The sequence below is a fragment of the Rhipicephalus sanguineus genome, chromosome 4 (assembly GCF_013339695.2).
Source record: "Rhipicephalus sanguineus isolate Rsan-2018 chromosome 4, BIME_Rsan_1.4, whole genome shotgun sequence".
Lineage (NCBI taxonomy): Eukaryota > Metazoa > Arthropoda > Arachnida > Ixodida > Ixodidae > Rhipicephalus > Rhipicephalus sanguineus.
In genome coordinates this window covers 7,082,318-7,099,870 of record NC_051179.1, presented here as the reverse complement: position 1 = coordinate 7,099,870, position 17,553 = coordinate 7,082,318, and the positions used below count along the sequence as shown (strand labels likewise).

At 46.8% G+C, this 17,553-nt stretch overlaps 1 protein-coding gene across 1 annotated transcript in view; it reads right to left on the bottom strand.

The window, feature by feature from the left end:
- LOC119389333 (pre-mRNA-processing-splicing factor 8) overlaps positions 1-17,553 on the bottom strand; it is a 619,528-nt gene that overhangs the window by 517,710 nt on the left and 84,265 nt on the right. Inside the window, exon 4 of the mRNA XM_037656539.1 lies at positions 9,128-9,292. Coding sequence (XP_037512467.1) covers positions 9,128-9,292 — 165 coding nt within the window. The remainder of the gene's footprint in view (positions 1-9,127; positions 9,293-17,553) is intronic.

Here is a 17,553-nt window from a genome sequence, read left to right as displayed (position 1 = left end):
TGAAAATAGATCAGTGGTGTGGGGACTCTAAAATGCAATTAAATACTTCAAAGTCAGTGCTACTCCAGATCTCGTGAAAACAGCAACCAAGCATATTCGAGTATAGTCGAACCCATTTATAACGAACCTGAAGGTGCCGCGAAAAGTGGTCTTTATTCAGTAGTTCGTTGTACATGGACCCGCCCTTAAAAATGTGCAACTTAGCTTTTTTTTGGCATCCTCGTCTTGTTGCTTTCCCCGCAGTTATGCAAGGGCACCTTCTGCCTTACGTGAAATGCACCTGAAGCGTAGTTTATGTTATACCACTGTCATGTGGTAAAAGTTACATCCGTCAAACCGGAAGGTGTGCAAATCACCGTTTCAAAGAGCATGCCCTGAACATAAAAAAGAAGGAAAGAACGCACTTAGCCGATGACGTGAGTTCTTGCGGGGTTGAGGCATTGCTTCGCGAGGCAAAGATTCTGGGCAAAAGCCGCAATGAACAAGCCCGCCTGTTACTGGAGGCATTTCTCATTAAGGGGTGGTGCCACCAAATTTGTGGCTTGCGCGTTCTTTGCTGTAAGCATTTCCTATAGCTCCAGAAAGCATGATACACGCACCAAGATTCATGTATTCTCACTAAATAATTTGATTTCGAAATTTGATGGCACCACCCCTTTAAGAAGAGGGGGGCGGGGTGCGTTAGCGAACCTTCAGTCACTCTGCACTCGAACGAATTTAGCTTCATCAACACGTACATGCGATAGAAAATCTGTTATCTTCACTTTTTGTGTTTTCATTGAGCGGGTCTGCACATGTGCCAAAGGTATATATGTTTCATGACAATGTTGTGGAATAAACAGTTGCAAGCAGCGCTTGTCCCTTTTGTACCTTCCTTGTGTGCTGTGTTTGTATTGCACTAAGTAATTTTTGTCAGTATGCACCAACTAGGCGCCCAAAAAGTCCTATTAAACTAGTGCAAAAACGATGCAGTGTTTGAACAACCTCTTCGCAGCATATGGCTACCCGGAGGAATTGGTGACGGATAACGGTCCGCAGTTTACCTCGAACGAGTTTCAAGAGTTTCAAGAGCCTGGCGCTCTTACTTTTGCGGTCGAAGCTGGCAGACAGCCACTACAAGCTAGTAAAAGCACAAACAACCGTTTAAAGCCACAAAATTAGCTAGAGAAACCGGTTTTTACAGCACAGCGAGAGCTTGCGGTGCGCGTCTTTCGGCCCCAAAACTCGTCGCGTACCTAGCGGCGGCCGCGAGCAACTCGAGCAGTACGGCGACGCGCTCGCGGCGCTTGATGGGCCACCTGTTTTATTCTACCACCGTGGTTTTGGCGGAGCCGTGGCCTCCGTGACTACTTCTGGCTGCGCGCGTTGGTGGAACTGATAGCAAAGGCCGTGCTTTTACAGAGCTGATGGCGCCGATGACGCGGCACAACGAAGTTGACGTCACCGCCTTCGCTCAGCAGTTCAAGAAGCCCTGCGGCTGCAGCCGCTGTTTTTTTGCCAAGAAATGCCATTTGCGTTCACTTCTGTGAACTCTTACATTGGTTTTCGTATTCAGCAAGGATCAAACTATGATTACACATTCCCAAGTCATTTTTTTTTAAAAGTGCTTCAGCTTCCCTTTAAGCATACGAGGATGCCTCCGTACCATGCCGCATCCAACGGAGCTGCGGAAAAGCTTGTTAGAACAACCTAAAGCCCCTCTATGCGTTTTCCGCCGGCTAGGTTAAGTAGCGCCAACTCGTCCTCCCCCTCTCCCTTTATACCGGCTCCCCGCTGAGCGGAAGCCGAAGTGCCGCCATGATGTTTCTGCTGCTTTTCCGGTTGATGCACACGCCCAATGCCCGCCCATGCCCTCGGGACGCAGAAACACCGAGAGAAAACTCGCTCGGTGGTAGGCAGTTTACGACGAACCTCAAAACAACAACACTTGCGAAACGGAGAATGAAATATTTGCTTTCTCGCGTATGCACATGCGTGCGCAGAAACAAGATGGAAGGAAAAAGCGGAAGGAAGTGGCTCAAGAACTTCCTTCCCGAAGCTCCGGAACCGGAAGTGAGTGTCATCGTTGAAACAATAGATGGCGGTACTTAAAAAAGCGGCAGCAGACGTGATGGAGGGGCTTTAGAACAACCAAGACGGCAGTTCTGAAGCAAGTACTGGCCGATTGATGACATTGCAGGGTTAAAGCATACTATGCAAGAGCGTCCCTGGGATTTCTTGTTGTCATACCGAGACACACCAAATTCAGTTACGGCAAAGACACCAGCTGAACTCTTCTTGAAGCATTCACCCCGTGTAAAGTTGTCTCTAATGAAGCCAAGCTTTGCAGATAACATGTTGGAGCGTCAGAGAAAAGAGGCTGAGCATCACAACCACCGAAGAGGGTCGGCCGAGTACTGCTCAGTCGGTGACACAGTATATGTAAAGACGGTGAGAGGTAAAGTAAAATCTTGGCAGGAGGAAATTATCGAGCAAGTGGTCAGCCCAGCTACATATCTTGTCAATATTAGAGAACACATGCAATTCACCCATGTTAATCACTTGCGAAAACGATGGACAAGTGCGGCTACCTGCCACCACACTCAACCGCAAGGCACAGAAGCTTGTGAGGGCATAACCGTCCGGAAATCCTCACACATCGAGGCTTCTTCAGAAAAACAATGTAATTTCAGGAAGTGGCCTTGATGACGGCACTTCACGGGGTGTGTTTCGGGACGAATGCAACGTGCAGAGTCATGACGAAGTCCATGAGGACAAAGATCTTCCTGACCCAAGAACAACAAAAGCAACAGCGTCTACTGCGGTTAATGACCTATGCACAGCACCACCCTTACGGAGAAGCAACCGTACCCGAAGACCTCCCGACAGATTTCAGCCTGGAGCCTGGCTGAATAAGAATACACGGACTTGCTGTATCCTCGTCACAGCAGATCCCGGTGCGCCTGCAACGCTCCATCTACCTTGGCTGAATGGCTCGGACCCACAGGACAGTCCCCAGGGTGCCCCGTCGTCACTTAAGCCGCAGACTCACGTGGAACAAGGGACCGAGGAGGCAGCTAAGCCTAACCCATCCACTTCCACTGATGGCCATGACGACGACCGGGAAACTGGCAACAAGTGGTTCGCCGAGTTACTGCTGAGCTTTGACGACCGCAGGACCTGAGCAAGAGCATCGACGGCGAGCACAATGCAACACTGACAACGAGGGAGTCGACTGACGTCGCGCTGACCGTCACACAAGTAACGACACTCCATTTTTAGCGCTATCGAGAGGCCAGTGCAGCCAGACAGTTAGGGTAGCTAAAGACTTGGTTTAGTCTAAGCATTCCTTTGATGAATTTTTGTGATATGTATTGTTTGAGTGGGTGAATTTTGAGTGTTCATTTTTGCCATGTTGTTCGATAAAGTGTTTGCCGTGCCACCACTGTCTCCCGTCTCTCTCTCTTTCAATCCCATCCACATGGCAAGCACTCCTGAGATAACGTGACATGCACTACATGAGTAGCACTCTAACACCGTGGTGCAGAGATGCAAAGGTTGCATCTGCACTCGTCCCCGTGCCTCCACGTGCTGTCTTGAGGTGTGGCACGTCTAACATCATTATTATAGAAGTTATGCAGGCTAATGACATGATCAAGTGCAAAGTCAACAGCCTTAAAGGGACACGAAAGGCAAATAACAATTTATGTCAGAGTGAAAGTTCAATGTACGACAACGTCTAAAACGGCAGTACTATCAACAGCAGTGCCCTACTTACCGAGAAATTAAGCTAAATGTATCACACGATGAGCGCCCCGAGTGGGACATTTTGGAAGTGATCCCGATGACGTGGGAGAGTCTGAATACAATTAATCACTAGTAATCAGACTAGCTACAATAATAAAAGAACCTTCCGTGCATCAAGAGATGTAATAAAATGCTGCTTGTTCGTTTCCGTTCGATTCATGGAAAAAGGAACCTCTTTGGCGTTGCCATGGGAAACGACGCGCATGGTTCAGAAGTTCCATTTTCGCTGAACTGCGCTTCGCCCGGCGCCCTGCTTCGCTCACACGGTCGCGTCTCAGTGGAAGTTTCGGTATCGCGTATTGCCCCGTGTGTTTTGCACGCTCGTGAAAGTCACTCTGACAGAAAGTTCGACAAAATACCGCATGCATGTGATGTTGCCAGATGCCCAAATGGTGCACGCCGCCAGTGCACACCGCCGCGCAGTAAAGGCGGGCAAAACGAACACCGCAGTCTTGGTGGGGCATTCAGGCGACCGAGAAAAAGCAAAAAGATGAAAAAAAGCACTTCCTGGAGCAAAGACGCGAAGCAAATCGCGACGCGGAGGGCGCGAGATAAACGAAGAAGACCGGTCAGCGGATAAAGCCGGTATACCCCCTCACCCCCAGCCTGTGGGTGGGGGAGGTGTGGGCTTTATCAGCAAAGAAAGCAACAAAAAGAGTGGGGGATTTACAACTTGGACCCCCAAGCCATTGCGTCCAGCTGGAGTACAAAGGAGAACAGAACAACACAAGAGCTTGAGACCCCCTCGCCGTGGTCAGAGGGGCAAACGCAAGGGGAGTGGGGGAAAAAAAAAAAGAAAGCGACAACAGGAACAAAAATGGTCTGCGCATTACAATGGAGTACGAAACCGAAACCACGATCGCGGCGCACTGCTGTCAGAGGGGTCAGGTGCATTGTCATCGCCATCACACAATGGCGGCCGAGCACATGTATTTTGTGGTCAATTCGCGTTGGTTTGCGTAGGACCTGTACGCGTTCTATCTGTTCCCAGTGAAGTGCAAATTGTGATGAGCCATTTTGATTATGGAAGCGCACAACAAAGGAAGGCTATTTTGCACAGTGAATATAGCTGCGTCGTGTCTTTTTTGTGGCGAGGCTTGTGACCGTGAGTAGCCCGATGGGATATCTTCAGCTGCACGTCGATCAGGAAAAGTTACTACGGGCCGAAAACTGGAAAATATCCGGACCTCGAAGAAAACCTTGCAGACTTTCTTAAGCAACTCAGCGTATAATGACTTTGTCAAGGCAACAGCACGCGACCGAGGCGTATCCAGAAGTGATCTTAGAGCCAGCAAAACAGGCTCACAGAAGAAAACGAACTGCCAGGACAATAAATTTTACATTCTTTGAAGGAAAATTGTGCTTGTCTCTTAATATTTTTTCTAATCGTCAACATAGGAGCGTGTTACAGTTTTATCATTAAAATGTGGTAGCAAATATCTTCACGAGCATTTTTATTTTTGAACACGCGAAATCGGGTGCTCGTAAGATTCGTGTAAATACTCTGCTTGAAGGCATAGTCTTTATCTAGATGAGCCAAATAAATGCTTTTTCTTGTCTTTTTGCCCCACACTGTAAGTCAACTGCATTCAGTGATTCAAGTAACATATTTGGATGCACTTGGCATGTTAGCATGTCACTTTTTGGGGGCACTTCTGATAAGCCGAACTCCTGATAAGACGAACAGATGACCGCGGTCCCTTCGAGTTCGTCTTAACGGGAGTCTACTGGTATCGCGTATTGCCCCGTGTGTTTTGCACGCTCGTGAAAGTCACTCTGACAGAAAGTTCGACAAAATACCGCATGCATGTGATGTTGCCAGATGCCCAAATGGTGCACGCCGCCAGTGCACACCGCCGCGCAGTAAAGGCGGGCAATGTTGGGCATGGCAACAGTGACGTGCGAAATACCGCTTTCAGGCAGGTGATTTGAAGTGCGCTAACGCGATTCGGACCACTAAAACGTGATTTTATTTCAAAATAAGCACTTCCTTGGCATAAAAGTAGCACTACGAGGTTTCTGGACTGCTATTTCAACAATCAACATCGACTTATTACTTTCCTTTAGTGTCCCTTTAAAGGGACACTAATGGTGCGATCTTGTACGCATTCCAAAATAAGCACGGAGGCATGGCATTACATCCAGCCGCACATGACCGCACGCGATTGTTCAATGCAGGGCCGTGACATATGTCGCAGTTCACATGGGCCATTCGCGTGCGGCTGGATGTAACGCCACACCTCCGGGTTTATTTGGAATGCGTACAAGATCGCACCATAAACAGCTAAACGATTTCTCTCATAATAGTAAAGTACTCTTTCACAATACCAAAAACACCACGCTTGCTACGAGGAGACGCTTAGCAAGCGAGAAAACGCGCAAAAACAAAATGTGAGTGGCGACGCCACCTTGAAGTTTCCGCACCATTCACCGTGACGTTACATTTTGACAGCTCCTATTAGGGACTACGTAGTTCCTAATCTCTAAAAATGAAGTACATTGTCCTCTGAAGGGGCCATAGACTTAACATACCAAGTTTGGGGTAATTTTGTTGAGCCAATGGCGCCAAAATACAATAGGTACACTTTGAAATCCATGACGTCACACAGCGAGATTTCGGCGCGAAATTTAAAAATGAACTTGAGGGTTGAATCGCACAAACGAGACAGGGACTAAAAGAAGAGACGACAACACACAGAGCGCAAACTACCAACAAAAGTTTATTTCCTGAGCACACAGTTTTTTATGCACCACTCTTGCGCCACCAGGTGAGTACAACAATCAACTTCTTAGAAACGCGAGCTCTTTGCCAGATAAGTTAACAGACGACTATCTCATCCTGTTTGACAACGGCCCCGTAGGTAACCAGTCATACGCGTTAGACATTCTTTCTTGTTTTAACCCTTTGCGGTCCAAAACCTTTACCCACTTTCCGGCTCTAGCGGTCCGAAACTATTTCGCCAGTTTCTGGCGCCGCGAATAAAAACACAAGCTGTGGAAGAGAAACGCACAGGATATTTATTTTTGCTCCTGCATTCTGCAGGCAACTCTTTTAGTGATATTTGGGCAACGTATGATACCGCTCAAAGCATTCCCCTGTGTGCAGGCCAGGGTTATTACTGCAGGTTTCCACCGCCGCCGTCGGGCGGGGCCCGACAGCGGACCGCTACGGCCGTGTTGCGTTGTCGGGCGCTGCCCGACAACGGACCGCAAAGGGTTAAAGATAGCTTTAAGCCCCTAACTCTCACGCATGAAATGCCTGATAACAATGTGATCAAGTTCCTTGACATCATGTTCACCTTCCACACAGATCATTTCTGTTGGCGCTATGAACCTCGATGTAATAAACCGGTCCTTCCATACAACTCGGCACACTCCAAATTAGTAAAGAGATCAATTGTAAAGCTTTGCTTTCATAATGCTTTATCAAAGTCATGCGAGCATGAAGTTGCGGTTAGTTTTGAGCACCAGTCCGACCGGCTATCTGAAGCAGGTTATCCATTAAGTGTGCAATCCTCTGTAGCTGAAACTTTGCTCAGAAAGCATCGCCAGATGCCCTCAACTGAGGAGCCCTCAAAAACTAACGCGAAAAAAGTTGCCGTCATACCGTACTTCCACAAGATTTCACACAATTTGAAAAAAGTGGCGGAACGTTCCAAAGTAAAAGTAGTTTTTTCAGCCCCGCGCAAACTCCTGAGCCTATGTCACCGCAATAGTAGCAATATGAAATCTAATGCATGCACTAAGAAACACAAAGTCACCTATGTTCCTTGCAAGAGTAATGTTGTGTATCGGATTCCAATTTCGTGTGGTAAGATATATATAGGTCAAACCGGAAGGTGTATTAATGACAGACTTAGAGAACATAACAACAATGTAAAAAATGGACGTGACGGATGGCTTGCGATTCACTGCAAGACATGTGGGTGCCAACCTGTGTTCAGCACATGTACAATTGTCGCATCGCAGAACGATAAATTGACGAGAGAAATTATCGAAGCTGAGAACATTGTTAGATTAGGTCCCGAATGCGTCAGCACGCCGTCTGTTAACTTATCTGGCAAAGAGCTCGCGTTTCTAAGAAGTTGATTGTTGTACTCACCTGGTGGCGCAAGAGCGGTGCATAAAAAACTGTGTGCTCAGGAAATAAACTTTTGTTGGTAGTTTGCGCTCTGTGTGTTGTCTCTTCTTTTAGTCCCTGTCTCGTTTGCGCGATTCAACCCTCAAGATCATGAACCAACAAGCCCAACTGACAGCCATTTTAAAAATGAAACTTTGAACTTGATTTTCCCCTCTATTAACAAACCTATGACGGCGAAATTAACAACATTAGAGTTCTCAGAGCACAATTTATCGATCTAGGCCGATTCATTGTTTCTCTTTAGTGTCCCTTTAATGGCAGACGTGTAATTTCTATACCACATTCATGGCAAAACAGTAGCATGGTGCTACCGTGCTGTTTTGTGCAGTGACCGCACTGCAAGACGATGAGCATGTGGCATCAAAACTGCAATGACCGCCATCACCGCGACAAGTTCAGGGTGCGATCATTATGCGGGAAGAAAAAAATCACATTTTGACAACAGAATTCAGGGATGCAACCATTAGGCGAGTAACTATGTCATTTCTCGAAATTGACTGACGAAAACGAAACATGCAGCGTGTGGAGATAGGTTTGCGTGAAGCTTACCCAATGAGCGCAACCGGGAAGGCACACAACGTTCTCCACTGCCGCTACGCGACACAGCGCAGAAAGGGCACTCGAGGCAGGTCATCAACAAACACGGGTTAATATATATAATCCAAGATGCAGCAAAGTACGACAATAGCAGGATTGCGGGTCGTACTGGGTAACTTCACAAGACCGATCGAGAACGTTTGCCTGCAGTGCCATGGCTACCACACAAAGGGAACCATCAAGCACACAAACGAGAAGTCGCCTACAAAGGCACGCCTGACTCTCCCATTGCAGGCGTACAAGCATCTCTCCATGACGAGCAAGCACCAGACAGCAGCTAGCTCAGGCGGAGAGAGGGCTATCAACGGCAGCCAATGAGGACAGGCATGGCACAGTGACGTAAGTAGCATGCTGTGCGACGTGTGGCATGCAGACTTCTGCACGGCGGGGGGAGGGAAGCATGGCTTGCGCCGTACAGTAAGGCCTTGCATCGTAGCCCAAGCTGCCATGTTGCCGCTTAACGGACATTCCCGGCGATCCATCCGCGAGGGGCCAGCACAATGCGCTAGCTAGGAATCGAGACGCGAAGATAAGGCGCCCTTCATCCCCACAAGCGTAATCGGCTATTATGACGGGACATGTTAGTCTACTCAGAATGCTTACCCCCACTGAGCAATGTAGACCGACTCGATGACCCAAGGAATCTCGTTGACAAAAGTAATGGCCCCAGTGATGTGGTAGAGAACCTTGACATCTCGGATCTGCTCCCAGGGCATGGGCATGTTCTCCATAAGCTTGAGCACTGCATGTGGCATGTACTTCAGGGCCCTGCAAAAACACAAGGTGGGCATCAGTTATTGTTATGCAGTTTACTCTCATCACAACAAACCCCAATAATCCGACAATAAATTTGTTTTATCTCAAGTCTATAACGTCTAAGATAATGTCCACAGTGAATGGCAAAAAGTTGGAATATTTTCGTCACCAAGTGCAAGTACTACAGCAAAATATCAATGACGCAATCACGACTTATACAAATTTTAGGGTAATACAAATTTTTCTGTGGTCCCGGCCAAGGCCCATTAGACTACCGGCCAAGGCCCATTAGACTACAATGTGCTAGAGCTCAGTCATCACAAACCAATCTTCACCCGCAAAGTTTGATACATGTGCTGGCCTGCAGATACAAACAGGTGCAGCGATGCAGCCGCAGTAGTCACGGAAACCCCGCATGGGCTGGGCACGAGGAACTCAAACGCAGGCATGTACACTGCGCTGCACATGCCCATGCTCCTAGATGTCACCGACCCAGAGCTCTCACTAGCTCTCACTGGATCCAGAGCTTTTTGTCTATAAATTGCACATGCGTGCATGCATGGTATATTTACGAGTACTAGTGTGATTGCTGGTGTCCAGAAGCTAATCACAATCATTCAGAGCGGTCTATGACGTCGTTGCAGCCTTGAAAAGCAATAAATAAAAACATACACCAGTTTTCTTTTGTTGCACACTAGGTGTACTACTGGTACACTAATTTGGCTTACTAGTTTGCCATGTTTTTGGGTGATACGAATTTCGGCAGATACGAATATTGTTTGTGACCACGCGAGACTCATATCATCGAGATTCTACTGTAGTTGCACTACTGTAGTTGCAAACATCTCGGACAGAGATCTGTATCACAAGGTGATAGAGTTCTCGATACTGAACTAGCACCACCCACGGTTTAAGATAGTCCCAACGTTTTGAAACCCATTTGATCCCTTCCTTAGGGATTGACTGAAAGTGACAAGGTTCACTGGTTTTTGTGAGTGGGGAAAGTGAATGGAATGGAATGGAAAAAACTTTATTTCGTATCCGACGTGTTTGTGGGCTGGGCTCCCGCCTAGGTGTAGGCTAGAAGGTCTTTTGTATATTATTTTTACTGTTGGACAGAGCCATTGCACATGTCCAGATGTATGCTTATATGTTGTCTTTCTGAAAATAAATGCCAGTTGATAACGCCTGTGTCCCCGTGTTTTTTGCGCTACTCAACAATGCTTTTAAATGCGAAGCATTTCTTAGCGAACCTCTGGCACTTGAGCGTTTTCTACCTACCTACCTACCTACCTAGCCATCCACCCACCCACCCTCCCACCTACCTACCTACCTACCTACCTACCTACCTACCTACCTACCTACCCATCCATCCATCCATCCATCCATGTAGCCGCTTACGTCTGGGTGTTCTCGTGATCGCCTCCTTAACTTGGTGTAGACCAAAGTTAGCATGGGAGGGTAAGAGGACTTGACGAATATGACTGTGTGGTCATGACATAAGTAACGTGAAAATCATGTCGCGTGCGTCGTCAAACACGTGTGGCACATACCCGTTTACCACCAGCCGCGGTGTACGGGTATGCGCCACAGGTGATTGACAGTTTATATCTACCCAGGAACGGCGAGAACAGACAATGGCAATTTAAATGAGAGCGTTAAGAAAAACCAACATCAGCAGCGTTGACCCGACGAATGGAAAGAATAAAAATCAGGATCCAAGCAGGCATCGAACCCAAGCATTCTGCGTGGCAATCAGGTATTCTACCACAAAGCCACGCCAGGTCTACAAACTGGTTTGGAAAAGCAGCCTCAGTGGTGATCCAGCCAATTTAGGATTTGGAGCAACTTTTGGAGCAGGAAAAAGCGTTTCTGGAACAGACGACGTCCGCCGATGAATCGCCATCGCACTTTCTCGCTACCGATAGGCTTAGACGTCACGAGCCTCTGCGGAGAGCGCGTTTTGCTGTCAAGCCAACTTGCAGAACAGAAGCTGCGTCGGCACCGTGCATGGCATCATGGCTTACTCAGGACGCACGCGCGAGCGCTATTTATTCAACGGATGAACTCTTGGTCCATGGTTGCGACTTTGGCAGCCCCAAGATCAAGCTGCACATGTTTGGACGCATCGGCGGTGCAATTGCCGGTGATAGATGCCCCGAAATCCGAGACTTTGGCGCAGTTTGGCGCAATTTTCGTCGATATTATCTGGATGGCGCAGTAAATACAATTTGGCGCACTTTGGCGCAGTTGGCGCAAGAGTGGAATCACTGATAATTTCAGCTTCCATGATTAATTTAAGGCCTAAATCATATGTTTGGCAACCAAATGATTAGCGCTTTGACATTGTACATTGTTTTTACTTGATGTCACAGACAGGTTCTCTGCGATATGGCGGCCACCGTGGCTTTTTATCACATACAGTGTCAGTTCAGCAAATGACTTAAGAGTCGTTCGGTCCCTGCGTTCTTTTGTGCTCTCCCCGCTTTCTTCTGTTCACCCGCCGCGTCGAACGGTCGAAGGGGAACATAAAGCAAGGCGAGGGGGCACCGGCACTAATTTGGTATCACGGCAGCATGGTTTCTTGCTCCGCGCGTCTTACGAGGCATCTAAGCCAGCTTCTAGTATAAGCCTCGAGAGCACCTTCTACTTTGCCTATCAAGTTGAGAAGACTAGCGCAGTTGCAAAATGCCCTACAGTCTGTGCGGAAAGCAACAGCAATGTTAAGCGGCTTTCGGTCATACTGAACACTCTTATTTCACTCATATTTGATTCTTCATTGCCCACAGTATAGGGCATTCTTAAGGCAGTAAGAGAACCATGTTTGATAAAGAAATACCTTGGAAGGATATAGGGAATGTTGGATACATTGACTGAGAAGAAAAAAGACTGCTTTCACATTCCATTTATTTTAGGTGAACGCATAAGGAACCCCGTTAGATTTATCTTTTTTTTTTTTTCTTTAGCACATAAGTCGATATGCCACAACGTCCAAGCTTTGCTGTCCTACCGTGGCTACTGCGTACAAGTGCAGGCTAAATGTGGAAACTTTATTGTACCAGATTTAAAATATGTTTGAATGAAGTGCTGTGGTCTGTGTTCATGGCATATTCGTCCATAATGCGTGTCTGTCTTGTAAGTTGATACTGTGAACAAACATAATGAATTTATCAAAGCAATGTCACCAACGTGCACGTATCAAGTCCCTGATGCAGCTTCTAGAGCACTGTGCATTTAGTAAGATTCTTAGTGCACACAGGACATCACAGCTGTCAACACTCAGCGTGAAAATGCAGTTGAACGAAACTATGACTGCTTCTTGTAGCGACATTGCTCAAGTCACGTCCCTGTGAGACCACCTGCGAGGTGGAAGGTATAAAACAGCGCAAACACAGGGACTTGTGGAAAGATACGAATGAGTCTATAGTAAGAAATGCAGCACTTGCGTCAATCGTATTTTTCTTGTAACCTTCCGTTTGTGCAGTTTTGTACCTCCCGCCATGTATCAAATACAGCTAGCCTAATTTGTAATACTAATTGAGTCATAGATAGCACGAAAAATATTCTGGAATATGCGAAATATTTCTATCGGTGATTTTCATTTCATTTAATGTACCCTCAGGACCAAACAAGGCATTAAGAGGGGAGTGTGTTACAGGTTACAATCAGAAGTTTGTACAGCATAAGTCAAGCATAAATGTGCAATACGGACTAAAAAATAAATAAACGATTCCAAAGCATTAAATCAAGGTAAGTTATACATGTATACAAAAAAACGTGAGAAAAACAAACATACATGATATGCAGGAAAATAAATGACAATCTAGTTAGCAATGCTGTTTAATGCAACACGAAACAAGGAGTTATCACTAATACATACAATATTTTTGGGCAGGTGGTTCCACTCTAGTGACGTGCGAGGAATGCATGATTGACAAAATGTGTTGGTGCTGCTAAAAGGAACATGAACCTTATAAGAATGATCGATGCGACGCGATACATAGTGCATATTATGAATGAACATGTCATGCAACGTTGTGTGGTGAAATATTTGATGAAACAATGATAAACGGAAGATTTTACGCCGGGCTGCAAGAGATGAAAGTGATAGGCTAGTTTTATGGCCGTTACGCTGGCAGTTCTGTTATAAGTAGAAAGAATAAAACAAGCTGCGTTATTCTGAACTAGTTCTAATGCGTTAATTAGGTTAGTGTTATGAGGGTCCCAGACTGATGAGGATGATTCTAATTTCGGACGTATTAATGTTTTATAGAGTAACAGTTTTAAAAAGACAGGAGCATCAAAAAAGTTTCGCCTGAGGGAGCCAAGGGTGTGGTTAGCATTGCTAATTTTGAAGTTGATGTGTGTTGTCCAAGCAAGGTTGGATGTGATATGAATTCCCAAGTATTGTATGAGGTTACCTGATCTAAAGGGAAGTTATTTAAGTAGTACAGTAGAATCTCGTTACAACGAACTTCGTGGGACCGCCAAATTTAATTCGTTATTCTGAAATATCGTAGTACTGAAAAATGATGTCGGTAATGTAACACAACAGCGAAAATAACATACCTTTGCAGGAGGTGCACGTGTTGGGGCGTAAACAATAAACGAAAACACTGGGCACCGAGTGGAAACAATTTACTGCTTAAAAAAGTCTGTTGTCTTCTTCTGGCGAGTAGAAAACAGGCGCTGGTGCATGTATGCCTCCACGTCCGCAACCTTCCTAAGGATGTCTTTGGGTACGTCCTTGCAGCACCCGAGGTACGATCGGGTCTTCTCAAGGAACATTCGAGCTGGAAATAGCCTCTTCCGTTGTCCCAGACTCTGCCAGCGTCGTATTCGTCACTGCTACAGCAATCTTGCTCACGCAGTTGATTCACAATTTCTTCGCAGGTGAGCTCTGCGGACGTAGCCACTGCACAGCCACTGTCTACGTAATCCTCGAAGGTTACCGCAGCATCTACCAGGAGCTTCTCGGTAAGCTCATTCCAAAGCTCTGGGTCGAGCTCCGCTTCGTCATCGCAGTCTCGTGGCGTAGGCTCGCAGTCTTGCGGCGTAAGCGAAGTCTCGAGAAGACCTGCCTTTCGTCAGCAGTTGCCAATGGTGCTTGCCTTGACGTTCCACCACGACCCTGTCAGCATTTCTGAGGCTTGACGGATGTTGACCTCCGCGGGCAGCTTCAGTCGTATGTTAACGAGAAGGCACTGCACAAGTCGCTTCCGAAATTCGGCCTTCACACATCTTATTATGCCCTGGTCTAAAGGTTGGAGTAAAGACGTACAATTCGGGGGCAGGAATTCAAGCTGCACAGTGCTCAAACGCGCGTTCACCATATGTGCCGAGCAGTTATCAACGATTAGAAGAACCTTCTTTTGTTTCTTCTTCATTGTGTTGTCGAACTGCAGCAGCTACTGCGTGAACAGTTCCCGCGTCATCCACGCTTTCTTATTTGCCCGATAGTCGCAAGGCAATGAGACAACGTTTCTCAAGCAGCGAGGCTTGGCGGACTTGCCAATAACAAGAGGCTTGAGTTTTTCCGTGCCTGTGGCGTTGCAGCAGAAGAGCACTGACACGCGAAGAAGCGATTTTTTTCCACCCTTGCATTTTTCACCTTTAAAGTTCACTGTCTTATCAGGTAACAGCTGATAAAAGCACGCCATTTCGTCGGCGTTGAAAACGTCGTCTGGACTGAACGACTTGACGATTTCCTGAAAGCGCTCGTTCCGCCAGGCAATCGCACTTTCGGCATCGGCCACCTTTTCTTCCCCGCACACGACTTGCCACATGATGCCATTCTTTTGCCGGAACTGATAGAGCCATCCGGCACTTGCGTTGAAGCCGAAGGTGCCCAAAGCGACCGCGAACTGTCGCGCCTCATCTTGAATAATAGGGCCTGACAAGGGCACACCCGTGTTGTCTGGCGTCCTTGAACCATGTGAGGGCGGCGTCGTCGACGGTTTGGCAGTTGCCCAGCCGCAAGCGTTTTCTTGAGGGAACCAGCTGTGATTCTCGATGTAATTTCACAATCTTCTCCCGATCCTTCAGTACCGTTGCCACTGTTGACGGCGCGATATCACGCTCCCTGCATATGTCCACTTGCTTTTTTCCAGCATTCAGCTCCGTCAGAATGTCCACTTTTTCCTTGAGCGAAAACTGGTGTCGCTTCTTTTTAACGGTGAGGCCAGGAGAACTCATTGCCAGAAAAGCGACCACACAACACCATCTCAACTTCGCAGCTCCAAACGACAGCAACGGGAAACATGGTGAGAACAGCGGCAACAGCGGGACTAAGCCTACGATGTTGTTTGATTTGGTTTGACCAGTTTGACCGGTTGGTGATGCTCGCATTGATGTCGACGCTGACGGGGCTGCACCCGTTGAAGCGGGTTTCCCGGCGCATATCTGCTGCAGATGATAGGTGTAAGCTTCAGTGATTTCCGCACCGAAACATTTACGGAACTTTGTAATAACGAAGCATCTTGTTGATTTCAGGGTTATATTACGTACGTTAATCTGAAATATTCGGTATTCTGAAATTCGTAGTACTGAAAGTTTTTTACATTGGCAATATAGGCATTTTGGCGAGGATTTCAAAAAAATTCGTTAATCTGATGTTCGTAGTAACGAGATTTTACTGTATATTACTTCTATGGGGGTTTTGCTGGGATCAAGACAATTCATTGTAAAATGCGGGTCGTCACATGACCGGGGGACGTATAATCAAAGTTCCATTGTATTTAGATATAGAAGCATGCTTAAGAATGCACGGGGGTAAAAAATAAAATCAGTGATCTAGTGTCGCTTTGGGAGGTTAGACACCATCAACCATGAAATCAGTAAGTGATATCTAAAGTGCAAGACTTCATTAGAGGGGCACATCAATCAAAGGTGCAACTATCGAGTTTACTTGGAAAAACAAATGAAAGTGAGAAATCGTGTTGCACAGGAAAGCAACAAAATATGCCAGATGCTCCCACCCACCACAATCTTGCTGGATATGAAAGTGGATATTTAACAGGTAAAACAGGCACACTTTCATCGCAATCCGCACATGCTAAGGAGCATACTGACTAAAGTTAACACGAAATGTTGATTTGCATCACTAAGCGTTTGAATCTCGCAAACAACCTTTGCTAACCTCAATGCCTCTTCAATTAGATCCGAACATCAAAGAAGGTTTGGCACATACAGTAAAAGCTCGATAAGTCCGATTTCATGGGACTGGAAAAATGTCCGAATTGACTGAATGCCGAATTATCAAAAGTATCAAGAAAGCAATGAACAAATGTCTGTTATATCAATACACTTTCATTTCATGATGAATACTACATTCACCGACAGTTTATTCGGACTCGGCGGGAACCGCCGAAAAGTCCGAATAATAGGGAGTCCGAAAAAAAAGGATTCACCAGAAAAAAGCACTTTTATTGGCCCAGCGGCCAGAAAAAACTTGTCAGTGCGCGTCTGTACACATGTACGCTACGCGCGACCAAGTCTGCCTGTATTTCAACCAATGTTTGGCCACCCCTGCGGGTCGGCAATAGCACTGCAACAGCCTACGCTAAATCTGCATTTGATTGCTGTGGTGTGGGAGGTGCATCATCACAGCAGTCACTGTCCACATGCGCTGGTTCGAGTAGCTTACGGATGATCTCATCGCCCAACTCGGAGAAAACTCCCAAGCAACTTCCACCTGGTGAATAATCACCGCTTTTTTCGCCACTGTCAGGGCCTCGTAGTTGCCGTGTTTCTTTAGTTCTGACGGCGCACATGGAACGGACGGCGTCGGAGCAACACCTCTCACGCCAAACAAGGGAGTGAGACAAAGCTCGGGACGCAGATCAGGCCTAGCCACAGAAACACCTGACAATACAAATCGTCACATGCCAAAAGGAAACGACGTTGGGCTAGTTGATGTTGCAGCGCTTCTGTTGTCGTACTCTCTTTGTCCGAATTAGGATCCACGTCGTACTCGTACGCGCTGTCATTCACCTCAAATGCCGCACCGAGCTGATTCCAATCTTGGCTTGGCTTGGCCTGCTGTTTGGCCGTGGTAGCCGGTCAATGGATACTTGACTGGCTAAAGCCAAAAGGCAGCCGTTACATGTAGCCAACAAACATAGCCTTTGAGATCGGTAATTTCCACGTGGATTTTTGACACTGGCACGATCTCCAGTTATAGCCAGTGCAACATTTCAAGTGTTGGCAACCAAGAAAAATATTGTAAACATTGCTACATTGCTGACAGCTTGTCAAGGCGTTCAACGTCGCAC